Source organism: Oncorhynchus clarkii, chromosome 30 (assembly GCF_045791955.1).
Source record: "Oncorhynchus clarkii lewisi isolate Uvic-CL-2024 chromosome 30, UVic_Ocla_1.0, whole genome shotgun sequence".
NCBI classification, from domain to species: Eukaryota; Metazoa; Chordata; class Actinopteri; order Salmoniformes; family Salmonidae; genus Oncorhynchus; species Oncorhynchus clarkii.
The window spans coordinates 22,178,620-22,197,898 of record NC_092176.1 but is presented as its reverse complement, the minus strand read 5'-3'; the positions used below and the strand labels follow the sequence as shown (position 1 = coordinate 22,197,898).

General features: G+C 43.1%; 1 protein-coding gene across 8 annotated transcripts in view; it reads left to right on the top strand.

Annotated features, from left to right (window-relative positions):
- Positions 1-719: 719 nt before the first annotated feature.
- LOC139389428 (triacylglycerol hydrolase DDHD2-like) overlaps positions 720-19,279 on the top strand; it is a 30,658-nt gene continuing 12,098 nt past the window's right edge. For 3 of the 8 annotated variants that reach the window (XR_011629406.1, XM_071136176.1, XM_071136182.1), the window contains exons 1-13: positions 721-965; positions 1,552-1,781; positions 4,343-4,535; positions 4,820-5,007; positions 5,266-5,355; positions 5,524-5,644; positions 5,869-5,958; positions 6,218-6,359; positions 6,722-6,930; positions 13,454-13,521; positions 14,422-14,541; positions 14,612-14,707; positions 14,846-15,040. Coding sequence is in view for 7 of the 8 variants with exons in the window: in XM_071136176.1 (XP_070992277.1) it covers positions 1,632-1,781; positions 4,343-4,535; positions 4,820-5,007; positions 5,266-5,355; positions 5,524-5,644; positions 5,869-5,958; positions 6,218-6,359; positions 6,722-6,930; positions 13,454-13,521; positions 14,422-14,541; positions 14,612-14,707; positions 14,846-15,040 (1,662 nt within the window). In the remaining variant the exon portion in view is untranslated. Of the gene's footprint in view, positions 966-1,551; positions 1,782-3,581; positions 3,924-4,342; positions 4,536-4,819; positions 5,008-5,265; positions 5,356-5,523; positions 5,645-5,868; positions 5,959-6,217; positions 6,360-6,721; positions 6,931-13,453; positions 13,522-14,421; positions 14,542-14,611; positions 14,708-14,845; positions 15,041-19,279 lie in introns of those variants that run through there. The other 5 variants (XM_071136180.1, XM_071136177.1, XM_071136179.1 and 2 more) reach the window with 4 other exon arrangements.

Here is a 19,279-nt window from a genome sequence, read left to right as displayed (position 1 = left end):
TCAACAACAGAGCGATACGAACCGTGTTTCAGCAGGATGTTGTATCTATCTATACCTTATGTCATGCCTTATTGGAATAGATTTATTGATAATATCTGTTGGAAAAAAGTTTGGATGTTGCCACACACATACCTACTTGTTAACAAAATTAAGGACGTTTCCTTTAAAATAATTCATTAATATTATCCTGCCAACCATTATATGAAGAAGTGTAAGGAAAACATCAAATCAAATGGTTCTTTTTATAATGACCACCCAGAAACAGCGTTGCATCTTTTTTTGGCATTGTATTCATGTAAGAAAACTGTGGCAAGACATCAGTAGATTTATAATTGACACATTTATGACGATTTTACACTATTATGGAGAGATGTACTGTTTGGATTCTTTACCTACGATAGAAATAAGCTGAAACATTTTATGTAATTAATTTAATGATTCTTTTGGCCAAATTTCATATTCACAAATGTAAATTTAAAAACAAAACACCACCTTTTCTTAACGTACAAAAATAAATGTAACTATATTTTAAGACAATTAAATACTATACTAACAAAAAAGCTGTTAGAATAATATGTCCCTTAAGGTCCTTGTGTAATGTGATATTGTGCCCCCTAGTCCAATTGTCCATTGTATATTATTTATATATTCTTGCGTTCCCACATGTTCTTCCTGTATTGAGTTGTTGTCAATAAAAAAACATTTTTTTAAAACATCGCCAGTAGTGACAGGACAGGCTCTCTACAACTACACAACCGAGAGATGACCGCACACATTAGGTAGTTTGATAGCTATCTAGCTAGCTAGCTAGCTTTTGATTGTTTCAACTGTTTCTACATAGTTTTATTGATTTGGCAACCGTGCTTGGTGGAGTGATAGGTTGTTACGTCTGTAATGTAATAACAGTAGAAGAGCTATGTGAGTCCCCCGACCGGCTGCCCGACCACCTAGTCCAGCAGCAGCAGGTCAGTTAATGTTGTTTTCTGACTGCCTTCTCCGTCCTGGCTAGCTAGCTACTACTGGCGCTACATTGACTGAGGAGAATCCGTTATAGCTGGCTAACTAGGAGTGTAGTGTTCTTGTAGGTAATAGTTAGCTAATAATCAAAAACATCTACTCAAGCGATATTAGCTAAACATGCAGCCAGGCTAAGCAAGCTATCCCAGATTGGTGGCTGACTGGCGTATGCCAGATGGTCTTTATTCATTAACGTTAGCTAGTTAGCTATCTCGCCATCACCGTCATGAGCCTCACGTACAAGCCAATAATTTGACCTGTACTCCTGACAGCTCTTCTCTTTCCGTCCTACAAGAGAAACCTATAACGTTAACGCGCTGCCATAATAATAAAGAACCAGCAAATAATAAAGAACCAGCACTATTCCGTCACCATTTGGACTATTGCGGATCTAATCCGAAACAGATACCATGCATGGGTTCCGTTACTTTCTTGTGTATCTCTAGCTAGTGCTAAATAAATAAAGGTCAAATAAAACAAAGTGCCCACAGATGAGCTAACATGATGGTTTTGTTGTTATTATTTCTCTTTCAGGTCCTCAGTTAGCTACAGTAGTACCTCAGTGTGCCTCAGTGCCCAACTTTCTCTCTCTGTAGGGCTGTGGGGTAAGGGTGATGTCAGAGGGCCTGGGGCCAGAGGGGGGGCACTCACAGCCTGCCCCCACCATCACTGTTCAGGACCTGTCAGACAGACCTGCACATACACCTCTGGACAGGATCACACCTGCGCACACACTTCTGGATGGGAACACGCCTGTGGAGCAGGTGAGTTTGTGTACTGTGTAACTGTGTACAGTTCTGTGACGGCATGATCAGTAAAGTGTGTGTCAGGGTTGGGCTCAATTCAGGTTTGAATTGGAGAATGCTTCATGAATTCCAATTTAATTATTGAATTTTAATTACATTTTAATTGATGTAGTAAACAGAATATAGAATTGCAATTTGAATTAAAAGGAAATATAATTTAATTTGAATTTAAGGAAATAGAATTGAATTAATTTAAATTCAATGACATTCAAATGCCTCTTCTATTCTATGTTAGGTGTAGTCTATACACATATACATCTTGTAAATAAAACATCAAACATGTCGTTATATACTGCATATTAAATATTTGTTGAAGCAGTTGATTTTCAGGACAAACTTTTGAAATGAATGATCAAGGAAAACGAAACCTGTATGTGAATATTCTGTTATTATATTTAATTAATCACTTACATTTAGTTCAATATGGGGGAAAGTACTACATTTCCCAGAATGCATTACTTTAACCCTCAAGTTGACCCTGAGGCCTTCAAAGAGAAGCCAAAGAAATGAAATGGATGGTGGAAATATAATTGGCTATTCTAAGCACTATGGTTAAGAGTATATGAACATTGTTTCCATTGTGTCTTTGGTATCTGGAAGTGTGACCTGTCAAGTTCAATGAAACGCTCAAATGCTACATCCTGTGGGGTCTGGCCAATTCAATTCAAATTCATTTGTGGAGTCAATTCCAAAAGTATGACTTGAGCCCAACCCTGTTGTGTCTCAACTGCACTGGGAGTGTGAAGTCATGATCAATTACCTGTGTGTGTGTGTGTGTGGGGGGGGGGGCAATGTCTATTGTTAACAGGCTTCCCTGTCACTCTCCAATAACCCAGTAGAAATCCCCCGATAGTCTATAACCACAAATACAGTCTTGAGACTTTGCCAGGAGCTTTCCAGACCTGGCTGAAAGGCAAAAAAAATCCCCAAATGTCACAAGTGAACAGTAATGTTATCACACTATAGGCAATGGGAATACAGCGTGTAATGGTGGTATTTACTCCTCCCATAACACTTCTATAGCAGAGGCCCTATAAGGCAGCTTGTCTTGTCAGTGAACACTTGACTAATGTCAGACACTGCTAGGCCCCTCCCCAGCCTCTTACAACTATGCCCCCTCCGCTAGTCCCCCTGCTCTAGTGTGTGTGTGTGTGTGCTCTGGTCCCCTTGCTCAATGTCAACTGTTACATTCTCCTGCCCCACAGAGCTAATGTTACAATAAGAATGATATGTCCTGCAGTCACCTTAGGACCTGTGCCAACTGCCAACACACAACAGAGGTTAGGAAGGGAGAGGTAGTCATACAGTTGACACTTTTATAGTGTTGGTCTATTCAGAAGCATTGTCATGATTGGCAAAAGCCAATTTGTGTGAGCGGGTACAGGTCATTTATTAGTTTGGTTAAAAACTCAGTTGCGAGGCAAAGGAGACTTCCTGTTTGGGCAGCTAACAGGAAGAACCTTCCATAAACATTCTTGAAGCCACATTACGGAATCTGTTTTAGAAGAACAATGTCATGGTGAAGTTGTGTAAAATCTGCATTGGTGTCACAATAATAAAATTATTGCCCAGGTAACGGAAGATTTAACAGCACAAATCAGAGATTTTATTTCGCAACCCAGAGTTTAAAGGTTTGGCTGTGGAAAATACTGTCGCAGAATCTCCTTTTGCGTACAGAATTGTAGCACAGCACGTGATGTGAGGATGTCAATCTCCCTTCCAGAGGTACAGAGAGATCCAGCCTTTGTGCTGTTCTTTCACACACTGGGGCAGAGCTGTGAGTAGAGGAACAAATTGGAAAATAGAGGGGAAGAGTGGAGAGGAAAGAAGAGCGGAACAGAGGAAAGGCAAAGGAGAGAGGAGATGCTTGCTGCAGTAGAGAGAATAAAGCAGGGTTTTGTTTAGCCCGAGAGAGGTCCGTTACGCTGTGCTCTGTCCTGGTCTCGTCTCTGCTCGTCTCCTGAGGATCAGTGATCAGTGGGAGCTACAGGAAAAAGGAACAACCGAAGCCCTGCTTGGCTGCTGTTTAATTATTGAAGCTCCTGGATGTAACTGTAGAATGGTGTGATTGTGGAGAGACTGTGCTGTGTGGAGGGGAAGGTAGGTCGAACTACGTCAGGGGTTGTGACGATACTACCTCCCTAGAATAGAAACTATGGATCTCTACAGAGACCTCCTGGTTATAGGGGTCTTAAAGTAGACTTTCCCAGTGAAGGTGAATGATCACTAAATGATCAGGTGGGTGCTACTGTAGCTGCTGTGTTTCACAGAGCTTAGTGTTATTTATATTTATACACACACAGAGATGGTTATTTATACTATTTGTTTATGCAGTGTTGATTCTTACTGTATGTGCATGTGTAAATACAGAATTCTAGTCGCGTTCATGCTGCATTCAAGGCAACTCGGAAAGGTATGCACATTTTCACTTGGAGGTTCAACTTGGAGTTGTCTTGAAAGCACCATTACACCCCAGGTATCAGTATGATGATGTCATGTTGATGATTTCACCCCTGCAGGTGTCTGGAGTGGTGGAGGAGACCTCCCCTTCCTCCACTTCCTCCTTCGAGTTGGTTGACATGGAGCCAGCCCCGCCCCTGTACCAGCCCGTGCAACCCCATTGGTTCTACTGTCGCCGTGTCGACTCCAAGGATGTGTGGCTCCCTTTCAGCAGAGAGGACTCGGAGAGACTGGAACAGGCCTTGTCTACCGGTGAGTGGGAGAGAGGGAGAGCAGCAGAAAGAGGTAGACGTAGAGAGAGAGAGGTAGAGAGAGTGTGTGTTGAACAACTGTCAGATATCACCATAACAGTCCTCTCTGGTCTGCTGCCCACTGGGTCAGTCCCTGCGGCTGGCAGAAATGAGAGGAATAGGCTACACACACTCACATACTCACACAGTCTCTGTATCAGTTTCATCTGTGTTCATTGAGAATATTTGTGTGTGTATCTTGTGTATGTTGTATGTGTTGTGTATGTTGTGTGTGTGTGTGTTTAGCAGGAGAGGAGGAGGTGGTGGTGGCAGTAGAAGGGGAGAGGTATGACGTGCGTGTTCGGGAGCGGCAGAGGTATGCGGTGTACTGGGAGCAGGGCCCGTCAGAGGTGCGACGCTGTACCTGGTTCTATAAAGGAGATAAAGATACCAGATACATGCCCTACCCAGAGGAGTTCAGCACCAACCTGGAGGTACGACACTCTAACGTTACCCTGGCAGTGCTGTAACATCACTACAATGTTATTACAGCATCATGTCAACATCAGTACCCCCATTATTACACCATTGGTACAACATAATCAACATTACAACACTAATACACCATTACAACAACAATAGTACATAACTACAATATTATTACAGCACTACTAAGTTGTGTAATCCCCCCGTCTGTCTGTCCGTCCGTCCGTCCGTCTGTCCGTCTGTCTGTCTGTATGTCTGTCTGTCAGGAGGCCTATATGATAGCAGTGACTCTAGATGAGTGGAAGAGGAAGCTGGATTTTCCTTCAGGAGAGACAGTCATCCTGCACAACCCTAAAGTAAGAATGCTGACCGCTCATCATGTCTGTACTACACCAATGGGACTGACTCATGCTATGCTAAGTTTGGATGCATTAGTTATGGGGTGTCATGTTTTTAGTATCTCCTCAACCTGTATTTACTCTCTCTCTTTTTCTCTCCACCTCTAACCCCCCTTCCATGGTCAGCTGATCATGCAGTACCAGCCAATCTCGTTGCAGGACGAGTGGGTCTCCTCTCCCTCGGAGCAGACTCGCCCACGTACTGTCAAGAGGGGTGTCGACAACATCACAGCAGAGATACCTGACGGTGTGTGTCTGTGTGTGTGTGTATATATGTGTGTGAGAGATATATTTACTGTTTGACCTCTGGTCAGTCTCAAAACCATTTAGGATAATGGATTACTTTCAGTATATCTGTCCTACATTACTAAACACATTTTTAGGTGTGTGTGTGTGCGAGTTTCTAATCTCCGTGTGTGTGAGAGACATGCGTCCTGCTCTACAGAAGGCCTGTCTGTGTGTGTTATCCAGGTGAACCAGAGACAATAGATCACCTGGTATTCATGGTTCACGGCATCGGCCCCGCCTGTGACATCCGCTTCAGATCTATCATACAGTGTGGTGAGTGTGTGTGTGTGTGCCTGTTTGACTGTGTGTGTGTGTGTGTGTGTGTGTCAATGCATCTGTTTGACTGTGTTTGTGGCTGTGTTAACGGTCTCTGTGTGTGTGTGTGTCAACTATCTCTGTGTGTTAATGGTCTCTCTCTGTGTGTGTGTGTGTGTGTGTGTGTGTGTGTGTGTGTGTGTGTGCGTGCGTGCGTGTGTGAACTGTCTTTCTGTGTGTGTATGTGTGTATTAACGGTCTCTCTCTCTTTGTATAGTGAATGACTTCAGGAGTGCGTCCCTATCCCTACTGGGGAGCCATTACAGGAGAGGCCAGGAGGAGGGCAGGGTGGGCAGAGTGGAGTTCCTACCTGTCAACTGGCACAGCGCACTACACGGAGATGCCACTGGAGTAGACGAGTAAGAACACACACACACACACACACACACATATCCTCAGTCTAGTCAACCAGTATCTAGTACTGCATTTTTTACTAATCTCTTTATCTCTGTCTACTGTCTACCGACCTCCTCTCTCCACTCTCTTTATCTCATCTCATCTCACTCCCCCTCACCCCTCCTCTCTCTCCTCCTCTTAACCCCCCTCTTTACCCATCTCTCTCCCCTATCCTCCCCTTCTCACCCCCCTCTGTCCCCTCTTATCCCCTTCTCTCTTTCCCCCTCACCCTGCTCTCTCCCCAACCTCCCTTTCTCTCTCTCTCTCCCCTCCTTCTCTTTCTCTCTTCCCTCTCTTCCCATTCTCTCTTTCCCCTATCTCTCAGGGACATTCAGAGGATCACTCTCCCCAGTATCAGTCGTCTGAGACATTTCACCAATGACACTCTGCTCGACCTGTTCTTCTACAACAGTCCTACCTACTGCCAGACCATAGTGGACACCGTGGCCTCTGAGGTTAACAAGCTCCACTCACTGTTCAAACACAGACATCCAGAATTCACTGGAGCAGTGTCTGTGGTTGGACACAGCCTGGGTGAGACACACGCACACAGACATGCACACACACCAGGGTTCGATAGTGCGATCAAAACAGCATTTGCGACCATTTGACTTGGGAGTGCAACACACATTTTTTCTTTGCAAGGGTGCCAGTGATTTATTTAAACAGTAATGTGCAATTGACCAAAAATAAACCAACTTTCTGAAGAGGCATCAACGGTACAGGTGTGTGTGTGTGTGTGTGTGTGTGTGTGTGTGTGTGTGTGTGTGTGTGTGTGTGTGTGTGTGTGTGTGTGTGTGTGTGTGTGTGTGTGTGTGTGTGTGTGTGTGTGTGTGTGTGTGTGTGTGTGTGTGTGTGTGTGTGTGTGTGTTTGTGTCGATATGAAGGGGAGGTTCTGGAAACCCTCCGGGCCAGTAGATCATGGCTGCTTGGGCCAGTGTAAAAACGATTGTAATATTGCTATTTTTAACCTAGTCTATTGTATTTATCACATGCACACTGCACACACACAGCCTATAGATCAGGGATGGGCATTTCGCGGCCCACAGGCTGCATGCGACCCTTGGCCCCTCTTTTGTAGGCATACCAATATTATTTTTTTAAATCAAATAAATAATTACAGTGCCTTGCGAAAGTATTCGGCCCCCTTGAACTTTGCGACCTTTTGCCACATTTCAGGCTTCAAACATAAAGATATAAAACTGTATTTTTTTGTGAAGAATCAACAACAAGTGGGACACAATCATGAAGTGGAACGACATTTATTGTATATTTCAAACTTTTTTAACAAATCAAAAACTGAAAAATTGAGCGTGCAAAATTATTCAGCCCCTTTACTTTCAGTGCAGCAAACTCTCTCCAGAAGTTCAGTGAGGATCTCTGAATGATCCAATGTTGACCTAAATGGCTAATGATGATAAATACAATCCACCTGTGTGTAATCAAGTCTCCGTATAAATGCACCTGCACTGTGATAGTCTCAGAGGTCCGTCAAAAGCGCAGAGAGCATCATGAAGAACAAGGAACACTCCAGGCAGGTCCGAGATACTGTTGTGAAGAAGTTTAAAGCCGGATTTGGATACAAAAAGATTTCCCAAGCTTTAAACATCCCAAGGAGCACTGTGCAAGCGATAATATTGAAATGGAAGGAGTATCAGACCACTGCAAATCTACCAAGACCTGGCCGTCCCTCTAAACTTTCAGCTCATACAAGGAGAAGACTGATCAGAGATGCAGCCAAGAGGCCCATGATCACTCTGGATGAACTGCAGAGATCTACAGCTGAGGTGGGAGACTCTGTCCATAGGACAACAATCAGTCGTATATTGCACAAATCTGGCCTTTAGGGAAGAGTTGCAAGAAGAAAGCTATTTCTTAAAGATATCCATAAAAAGTGTCGTTTAAAGTTTGCCACAAGCCACCTGGGAGACACACCAAACATGTGGAAGAAGGTGCTCTGGTCAGATGAAACCAAAATTGAAATTTTTGGCAACAATGCAAAACGTTATGTTTGGCGTAAAAGCAACACAGCTCATCACCCTGAACACACCATCCCCACTGTCAAACATGGTGGTGGCAGCATCATGGTTTGGGCCTGCTTTTCTTCAGCAGGGACAGGGAAGATGGTTAAAATTGATGGGAAGATGGATGGAGCCAAATACAGGACTATTCTGGAAGAAAACCTGATGGAGTCTGCAAAAGACCTGAGACTGGGACGGAGATTTGTCTTCCAACAAGACAATGATCCAAAACATAAAGCAAAATCTACAATGGAATGGTTCAAAAATAAACATATCCAGGTGTTAGAATGGCCAAGTCAAAGTCCAGACCTGAATCCAATCGAGAATCTGTGGAAAGAACTGAAAACTGCTGTTCACAAATGCTCTCCATCCAACCTCACTGAGCTCGAGCTGTTTTGCAAGGAGGAATGGGAAAAAATGTCAGTCTCTCGATGTGCAAAACTGATAAAGACATACCCCAAGCAACTTACAGCTGTAATCGCAGCAAAAGTTGGCGCTACAAAGTATTAACTTTAGGGGGCTGAATAATTTTGCACGCCCAATTTTTCAGTTTTTGATTTGTTAAAAAAGTTTGAAATATCCAATAAATGTCATTCCACTTCATGATTGTGTTCCACTTGGTGTTGATTCTTCACAAAAAAATACAGTTTTATATCTTTATGTTTGAAGCCTGAAATGTGGCAAAAGGTCGCAAAGTTCAAGGGGGCCGAATACTTTCGCAAGGCACTGTATATACACACACACACAAAATGCATTCGGAAAGTATTCAGACGCCTTCCCTTTTTCCACATTTTGTTACGTTACAGCCTTATTCTAAAATGGATTAAACAAAAAAAATGTCCTCCTCAATCTAAACACAATAACCCATAATGATGAAGCAAAAACTTTTTTTTATACATTTTTGCAAATTTATAAAATATAAAAGCAGATACCTTATTTAAATAAGTATTCAGACCCTTTGCTATGAGACTCGAAATTGAGCTCAGGTGCATCCTGTTTCTGAACATTTCAACAACTTTTGAAAGTTTCTTCAAGTGCTGGTCACAAAAACAATCAAGCGCTATGATGAAACTGGCTCTCGTGAGGACCGCCACAGGAAAGGAAGACCCAGAGTTGGGTAAAAAGGATAAGTTCATTAAAATTACCAGCCTCAGAAATTGCAGCCCAAATAAATACGTCACAGAGTTCAAGTAACAGACATCTCAACATCAACTGTTCAGAGGAGACTGCCTTAATCAGGCCTTCATGGTGAATTTCTGCAAAGAAACCACTACTAAAGGACACCAATAAGAAGAAGAGACTTGCTTGGGCCAAGAAACACGAGCAATGGACATTAGACCGGTGGAAATCTGTCCTTTGGTCTGATGAGTCCAATTTTGAGATTTTTTGTTCCAACGTCTTTGTGAGATGCAGAGTAGGTGAACGGATGATCTCCACATGTGTGGTTCCCACCGTGAAGCATGGAGGAGGAGGTGTGATGGTGTGGGGGTGCTTTGCTGGTGACACTGTCAGTGATTTATTTAGAATTCAAGGCACACTTAACCAACATGGCTACCACAGCATTCTGCAGCAATACGCCATCCCATCTGGTTTGGGCTTAGTGGGACTATCATTTGTTTTTCAACAGGACAATGACCCGACCCACCTCCAGGCTGTGTAAGGGCTATTTGATCAAGAAGGAGAGTGATGGAGTGCTGCATCAGATGACCTGTGCTCCACAATCACCCTACCTCAACCCAATTGAGATGGTTTGGGCTGAGTTGGACCGCAAAGTGAAGGAAAAGCAGCCAACAAGTTCTCAGCATATGTGAGAACTCCTTCAAAACTGTTGGAAAAGCATTCCAGGTGAAGCTGGTTGAGAGAATGCCAAAAGTGTGCAAAGCTGTCATCAAGGAAAAGGGTGGCTACTTTGAAGAATCTCAAATATAAAATATATTTTGATTTGTTTAACACTTTTCTGGTTACCACATGATTCCATTTGTGTTATTTCATAGTTTATGTCTTCACTATTATTCTATAATGTAGAAAATAGTAAAAATAAAGAAACAACCTTTGAATGAGTGTGTCCACACTTTTGACTGGTACTGTATATATTGTAGTGGCTAAATTTTCCAATATAACATTATACTTTAAAAAATTATTATTAGGTTCTTTTTTTTTAAATTGAGGAACTCAGTCGTGGTCTCAGCTTACTATTGAAAGTTTGAATAATAAAATACACAAGGTGCAATTTGGTTGTGCATCAGCAGTCACTCAATTAGCCCATGTCAGCAAAACGTTTTTGGATTGGTAAATTAGTCTAGCGGCCATCTGTTTAAACTTGTAGTAAGCATGGTCGAATTACCGACCGGGGTGGGGCCCATTGATCATCAGTTATTATATTAAAAACTGCAAACATTTGCACCTACATCCTATGGCCAAATGTGTAGAATTGCTGGAAATTATCTGTACAACTGCTTATTATTCTCTCTGCCCCATGGCAAAATTAATACAATTACGTTAAATGAGTTGTACAATTGCTAAATCTTCTGTCAGCCCCATGGCCCAAAAAAATTCTATGCTCCATGGCAAAATGTGCCGAATTGCAGGAAATTAACTGCGGCCCTTCGTGAGGAGTTCAGATTTTTTGGTGTTATAGATAGTCTGTCGGGCAGAGAGAGCACGCAGCCTGAAACAGCTGGTTGTTGTGTGGAGGAAAGATCGCCAGCGGAAAGGGTACGAAAGATTTTCCAAGTTATGATACAGTATCTACCAATAAATGCTAAGGCAAAAATGGCTATGCAAGCCAGGTATTTATAAGGTTCAGTCTTGGTTGAATATTTGCATGCACAATTCACTCATAATGAGATTGCCTACCTTGAAAATCAGACATTTCTCTAGTCTAGGGTCTTTGGTCCTTGAAAAGTCATTGAAGTTAGTCGCCGATTTAAAAGTTCTACTTCTCCAATATAATTTTATTCCATGATTTCATTTCTGGTCAGTTTTTATGATTTTATGAGAGATGTAATGTTAGGTGCTTTCGTTTGTTTCCCGCCTTTTCTATTGAAGGGTGTTGTGCTAATGTGTTGCCGTAAAACCATGTGCGGTTATTATGAGCAAGGTGACATCGAATGTTGCCTTCAACATAGTTGTCCATACAAAGTGTTCCATTACAAACAGAACCTGGTTCTTCGTCTCTTTTACGTTTTAAAACATGATACAGTAACCCCTCAATATCTCTTCAACATCTCAAATAGCAAGACTGACTAGATACCACATGGACAGACTCCATTAGTTGTGTTTGTGTCGGGAGCATGTCTATTTAGTCAGGCAATGCCCACATTATTCTGACGTTTTAGAATGTAAAATAATCTGTAAAAACTAAGTACAGTGCCTTCGGGAAGTATTCAGACCCCTTCACTTTTTCCAAATTTTGTTACATTAGAGCCTTATTCTAAAATGTATTACATAGAATTTTCCCCTCATCAATTTACACACAATACCCCATAATGACTATTTGCAAATGTATAAAAAGAAAACAACTGAAATATCACATTTACATAAGTATTCAGACCCTTTACTCAGTACATTGTTGAAGCATCTTTGGCAGCGATTACAGCCTCAAGTCTTCTTGGGTATGACGCTACAAGCTTGGCACATCTGTATTTGGAGAGTTTCTCACATTCTACTCTCCAGATCCTCTCAAGCTCTGTCAGGTTGGATCGGGAGCGTTACTGCACAGCTATTTTCACTTCTCTCCAGAGATGTTAGATTGGGTTCAAGCCTGGGCTCTGGCTGGGCCACTCAAGGACATTCAGAGACTTATCCCGAAGCCACTCCTGCATTGTCTTGGCTGTGTACTGAGGGTCATTGTCCTGTTGGAAGGTGAGCCCTCGCCCCAGTCTGTCCTGAGAGTTCTGGAGCAGGTTTTCATCAAGGATCTCTCTGTACTTTGCTCTGTTCATCTTGGTCACCACCCTGACCAAGGCCCATCTCCCCCCCCTCGATTTGCTCAGTATGCCGAGCGGCCAGCTCTAGGAAGAGTCTTGGTGGTTCCAAACTTCTTCCATTTAAGAATGATGGGGCCAATTTATTTTTGGGGACCTTCAATAGTGCAGAAATGTTTTGGTACCCTTCTCCAGATCTGTGCCTTGACAATTCTGTCTCGGAGCTCTACGAACAATTCCTTCAACCTCATTGCTTGGTTTTTGCTCTGACATGCACTGTCAACTGTAGGACCTTACATAGACAGGTGTGTGCCTTTCCAAATCATGTCCAATCAATTTAATTTACCACAGGTGGACTCCAATCAAGTTGTAGAAACATCTCAAGGAAGATCAATGGAAACAGGATGGACCTGAGCTAAATTTCGAAACTCATAGCAAAGAGTATGAATACTTATGTAAATAAGGTATTTCTAAAAACCTGTTTTCAATTAGTCATTATGGGGTATTGTGTGTGTAGATTGATGAGGAGAAAAATGCATTCAATCAATTTGACAATAAAGCTGTAACGTAATAAAATGTGTGAAAACAGTTAAAACAGTTCAATATCAAATGTAGGTCCTTGAAAATGATAATTAAGTGAAGTTTGGGAAATCAGTCTTTCTCCCCGCTTTCTTTTTTTGTTGCAGTGATATCATTTTGGCGTCTAGTATCGTCTTTTTTTCTTCAAATTCTGCCCTCCAAAGGATTTAGCAGAAAATAAAACATGGCACTAAGAAATCTGTAGAAAATACATTTTGCACTTTATTTGAAGTCTCTTTTCTTTGCTGTAAGAACACAAGGGCCTACTAATTTAAAATACATTTTTGTATTAAAAAAAATTGGTGCGACCAAACACACACACCCACACACGTTGTTGGCAAGGGTTTCATTTGTATGATACAGTTTGTCAACTGTCCTCCTCAAAATATGATTTGACAACCATTCTAATTAGAATTCATTCAAATGATGCAAGTGTCTAGAAACACCACCTGTAGGAATCGTACATCTTATACAGGATTGGCCTATCTTGACCTGTGACCTTTTATTGAATGACCTCGGATGCCCCTACAGGCTCGCTGATCCTGTTTGATCTGCTGACCAATCAGAAGACAGGATCAGGAGAGGCAGACAGAGATGAGGTAACCAGGTCTTTGCCATGACAGAGACTCAGTATTATTACATACCTGACACACACCTCAAGCTAAACTCCAGGTACCAGAGATATTTTATAATCTGATAAGGGAATTTATATGTTTAAAGTAATGACTAAAGGATTCCACCCTGAAATCATAGAATTGTATGAAATGTGTTAGTAGTCATAATTCCATAATATGTGTGACTGGACCATTGTGTTGCTGTGTAGTGGTGTGAGAGTTGAAAGAACAAAGGACAACAGGAAAGAGGCTCCTTCCAAGGTCCCTCTAATCTAGGGAGGGAGGGAACGGCATGGAACTGCCAGCTTGGTAGTGATAAACGAGGAATGTGGACTGTTGGGAAAGATACAGCCCACCTACTGTTTGTGTGTCTGTGTGTGTGTGTAAGTAGGACTGTTGGGAAAGATACAGCCCACCTACTGTGTGTGTGTCTGTGTGTGTGTGCATGTTAGTAGTTGGTGGATAGGAGTTATAAAATGACATGTCTTTGCATTTTGGACTTTAGAACGTTCTCTGAATAAACTTTACGGACCTTTTGCTGAAGCTGAGTCTTAGCCTAATTATTATTAAACCCAGAGTCTTACAAACCTCGGGGATTGGTCAACGCTTAAATAATTGTTAGTTATAATCATTGGGATTGAAAATTCTCGTGACATAATCTCACAGCAGTGCTGCTCTGTTGTGGTAAATGTACTACATAGCTCATGTCTTCTCAATATTAGGGGGAACTGTAGGCCTCTTAGTGATATACATCCTGCTGTAAAGTGCAATTAAGGTCTAGATGTCACTTTGTTAATGCTATAGACATCACAGTGTATGAATGTAATGGCTATCCCATTATATTTATGTTCTATAACATGATAACACCCCTCGTCTGGCCTGTAGGGTCGTAACCGTGACCCCTGCCCTCTGACCTGTGATGCGTTGGAGCAGGCTCTATGCAAAATGGGCCTCCAGGAGCACCTGGCTACACTACAGAGCGTGGACCTAGACCTTGACTCATTGGTGAGACTGTGTGAGTGCGTGCCTGCCTGCCTGTCTGTCTGCGTGCGCTAATCTCCCAGTCTTCCCTCAGGCTATGTGTGACGAAACTGACCTGACAGAGCTCGGAATCCCTCTGGGACCGAGGAAGAAGATCCTGAGCTTCATACGGAAGAGACACTTCCTACAGGTCAGGGTTCATAAGGTCACAAAGTACTGTATGTGTGTGTGCGCGCGCTTTCATGCAGTGGAGTCTCAGCTGCAAACGTCAGATATTTAACATTCTCATTTATTGTTCTTTCTGTCATATATTTGTGTGTGTGTGTAGGAGGGTCGGCAGGGAACGGTGCTTTTGGCCCCCGGGCTGCAGGCCCTTCCAGACCCCTCCGAAGATTCCCCCTCTCCCACGGTTAGCTTTGGCAACCAGTCTTCAGAGGCGTCAGCACGCCGACAGCAGTTTCTCAGAGCCCAGTCCATAACCAGCGCCGTTGACTACGAATACTTCGACGTGGGCATTGGACAGGTAACACACACACACAAAGACACATACCCCCTACCTGGGGTTGCGTGCAAGTGGTACTTTGTGGTAACTAACTCTGTGGTGACTTAATTGATAACTAACTCAGTCATAATTTGGCAGTAACTTACTAAGTTTGTAACTAAATCAGTGGTAACTCGGAGACAACTAACTCAGTGACAACTAACTTTCTACTCTTGAAACACTGCTCTCAATGTATCATCACCTCTGCTGCCCTGACTGATTGGTGTGAGCTGTAGTAGTAGTAGTAGTAGTAGTAGTAGTAGTTGTAGCAGCAGTAGTAGTAGTAGCAGCATTAGTAGTAGTCATAGTAGTAGTCGTCATCGCAGCAGCAGTCGTCATCGCAGCAGCAGTCGTCGTCGTCGGATCAGCAGCAGTCGTCGCAGTAGTACTAGTAGTAGTAATAGTCGTAACACCACTAGTAGTAGTTGTAGCAGCAGTAGTCGCCGTAGTAGTAGTCACCGTAGTAGTAGTCGTAGCAGCAGTAGTCGCCGTAGTAGTAGTCACCGTAGTAGTAGTCGTAGCAGCAGTCGTAGCAGCAGTAGTCGCCGTAGTAGTAGTAGTCGACGTAGTAGTAGTCGCTTTAGTAGTAGTTGTTGTCGTAGTAGTAGTTGTAATAGTAGCAGTAGTAGTAGTAGTAGTAGCAGCAGCAGTAGACTGTAGTAGTAGCAGCAGTAGTAGCAGCAGCAGCAGTAGACTGTAGTAGTAGCAGTAGTAGTAGTAGCAGCAGCAGTAGACTGTAGTAGTAGCAGCAGTAGTAGCAGCAGCAGTAGACTGTAGTAGCAGTAGTAGCAGCAGTAGTAGCAGCAGCAGTAGACTGTAGTAGTAGTAGTAGCAGCAGTAGTAGCAGCTGTAGCAGTAGCAGCAGTAGCTGTAGCAGCAGTAGTTGTAGCAGCAGTAGTAGTTGTAGTAGCTGTAGCAGCAGTAGTTGTAGCAGCAGTAGTAGTTGTAGCAGTAGTAGTTGTAGCGGCAGTAGTTGTAGCAGCAGTAGTAGTTGTAGCGGCAGCAGTAGTAGTTGTAGCAGCAGTAGTTGTAGTAGTAGCTCTAGCAGCAGTAGTTGTAGCAGCAGTAGTTGTAGTAGCAGCAGTAGTAGTTGTAGTAGCTGTAACAGCAGTAGTTGTAGCGGCAGCAGTAGTAGTTGTAGCAGCAGCAGTAGTTGTAGTAGCAGCAGGAGTAGTTGTAGTAGCTGTAGCAGCAGTAGTTGTAACAGCAGTAGTAGTTGTAGCAACAGTAGTTGAAGCAGCAGCAGTAGTAGTTGTAGTAGCTGTAGCAGCAGTAGTTGTAGCAGCAGTAGTTGTAGTAGCTGTAGCAGCAGTTGTAGCAGGAGCAGTAGTTGTTGTAGCAGTAGTAGTAGTTGTAGCAGCAGTAGTTGTAGCAGCAGTAGTTGCAGCAGCAGTAGTACTAGTTGTAGCAGTAGTAGTAGTTGTAGCAGCAGTAGTTGCAGTAGCAGCAGTTGTAGCAGCAGTAGTTGTAGCAGCAGTAGTTGTAGTAGTAGTTGCAGTAGTTGTAGCAGCAGTAGTTGTTGTAGCAGTAGTAGTTGTAGCAGCAGCAGTAGTAGTTGTAGCAGCAGCAGCAGTAGTAGTTGTAGTAGCTGTAGCAGCAGTAGTTGTAGCATCAGTAGTTGTAGCAGCAGTAGTTGTAGCAGCAGTAGTTGCAGTAGTAGTAGTTGCAGCAGCAGTAGTTGCAGCAGTAGTTGTAGCAGCAGTAGTTGCAGCAGTAGTGGTAGCAGCTGTAGTTGTAGTAGTAGTTGCAGCAGCAGTAGTTGTAGCAGTAGTAGTAGTTGTAGCAGCAATAGTTGCAGTAGCAGCAGTTGTAGCAGCATTAGTTGTAGCAGCAGTAGTTGTAGTAGTAGTTGCAGTAGTTGTAGCAGCAGCAGTAGTAGTTGTAGTAGTTATAGCAGTAGTAGTTGTAGCAGCAGCAGCAGTAGTAGTAGTTGTAGTAGCTGTAGCAGCAGTAGTTGTAGCATCAGTAGTTGTAGCAGCAGTAGTTGTAGCAGCAGTAGTTGCAGTAGTAGTAGTTGTAGCAGTAGTAGTAGTTGCAGCAGCAGTAGTTGCAGCAGTAGTTGTAGCAGCTGTAGTTGTAGTAGTAGTTGTAGCAGCAGTAGTTGTAGCAGTAGTTGTTGTAGCAGCAGTAGTTTAGCAGTAGTAGTTGTAGCAGCAGTAGTTGTAGCAGCAGCAGTAGTTGCAGCAGTAGTGGTAGCAGCTGTAGTTGTAGTAGTAGTTGTAGCAGCAGTAGTTGTAGCAGTAGTTGTTGTAGCAGCAGTAGTTGTAGCAGTAGTAGTTGTAGCAGCAGTAGTTGTAGCAGTAGTAGTTGTAGCAGCAGTAGTTGTAGCAGTAGTAGTTGTAGCAGCAGTAGTTGCAGCAGTAGTGGTAGCAGCTGTAGTTGTAGTAGTAGTTGCAGCAGCAGTAGTTGTAGCAGTAGTAGTAGTTGTAGCAGCAATAGTTGCAGTAGCAGCAGTTGTAGCAGCATTAGTTGTAGCAGCAGTAGTTGTAGTAGTAGTTGCAGTAGTTGTAGCAGCAGCAGTAGTAGTTGTAGTAGTTATAGCAGTAGTAGTTGTAGCAGCAGCAGCAGTAGTAGTTGTAGTAGCTGTAGCAGCAGTAGTTGTAGCATCAGTAGTTGTAGCAGCAGTAGTTGTAGCAGCAGTAGTTGCAGTAGTAGTAGTTGTAGCAGTAGTAGTAGTTGCAGCAGCAGTAGTTGCAGCAGTAGTTGTAGCAGCTGTAGTTGTAGTAGTAGTTGTAGCAGCAGTAGTTGTAGCAGTAGTTGTTGTAGCAGCAGTAGTTGTAGCAGTAGTAGTTGTAGCAGCAGTAGTTGTAGCAGCAGCAGTAGTTGCAGCAGTAGTGGTAGCAGCTGTAGTTGTAGTAGTAGTTGTAGCAGCAGTAGTTGTAGCAGTAGTTGTTGTAGCAGCAGTAGTTGTAGCAGTAGTAGTTGTAGCAGCAGTAGTTGTAGCAGTAGTAGTTGTAGCAGCAGTAGTTGTAGCAGTAGTAGTTGTAGCAGCAGTAGTTGCAGCAGTAGTAGTAGCAGCTGTAGTTGCAGCAGTAGTTGCAGCAGCAGTAGTTGCAGCAGCAGTTGTTGCAGCAGTAGTTGCAGCAGTAGTTGTAGCAGCAGTAGTAGTTGTAGCAGCAGCAGTAGTAGTTGTAGCAGCAGCAGTAGTAGTTGTAGCAGCAGCAGTAGTAGTTGTAGCAGCAGCAGTAGTAGTTGTAGCAGCAGCAGCAGTAGTTGTAGCAGTAGTTGCAGCAGCAGTAGTTGCAGCAGTAGTTGTAGCAGCAGTAGTAGTAGTTGCAGCAGCAGTAGTTGTAGCAGCAGTAGTTGTAGCAGTAGTAGTTGTAGTAGTAGTTGTTGCAGTAGTAGTTGCAGCAGCAGTAGTTGCAGCAGTAGTTGTAGCAGCAGTAGTTGTAGCAGCAGTAGTTGTAGCAGTAGTAGTTGTAGTAGTAGTTGTTGCAGTAGTAGTTGTAGCAGCAGCAGTAGTTGTAGCAGTAGTAGTTGTAGCAGCAGCAGTAGTAGTTGTAGTAGTTGTAGTAGTAGTTGTTGCAGTAGTAGTTGTAGCAGCAGCAGTAGTTGTAGTAGCTGTAGCAGCAGTAGCTGTAGCAGCAGTAGTTGCAGCAGCAGTAGTAGTTGTAGTAGTTGTAGTAGCTGTCGCAGCAGTAGTAGTAGTTGTAGTGGTATCAGCAGTAATAGTTGTAGCAGTAGTAGTAGTTCTAGTGGTATCAGCAGTAGTAGTTGTAGTAGTAGTTGTGGTATCAGCAGTAGTAGTTGTAGTAGTTGTAGCAGCAGTAGTAGTTGTAGCAGTAGTAGTTGTAGCAGCAGCAGTAGTAGTTGTAGTAGCTGTAGCAGCAGTAGTTATAGCAGCAGTAGTTGCAGTAGTAGTAGTTGTAGCAGTAGTAGTAGTTGTAGCAGCAGTAGTTGCAGCAGCAGTAGTTGCAGCAGTAGTTGTAGCAGCAGTAGTAGTAGTTGCAGTAGTTGTAGCAGTAGTAGTTGTAGCAGCAGCAGTAGTAGTTGTAGTAGTTGTAGCAGCAGTTGTTGCAGCAGTAGTAGTTGCAGTAGTTGCAGGAGTAGTAGTTGCAGCAGTAGTTGTTGCAGCAGTAGTTGCAGCAGTAGTTGTAGCAGCAGTAGTAGTAGTTGCAGTAGCAGCAGCGGTTGTAGTTGTAGCAGCAGTAGTAGTAGTAGTAGTTGTTAGTAGTTGTAGCAGCAGCAGTAGTAGTTGTAGTAGTTGTAGCAGCAGTTGTT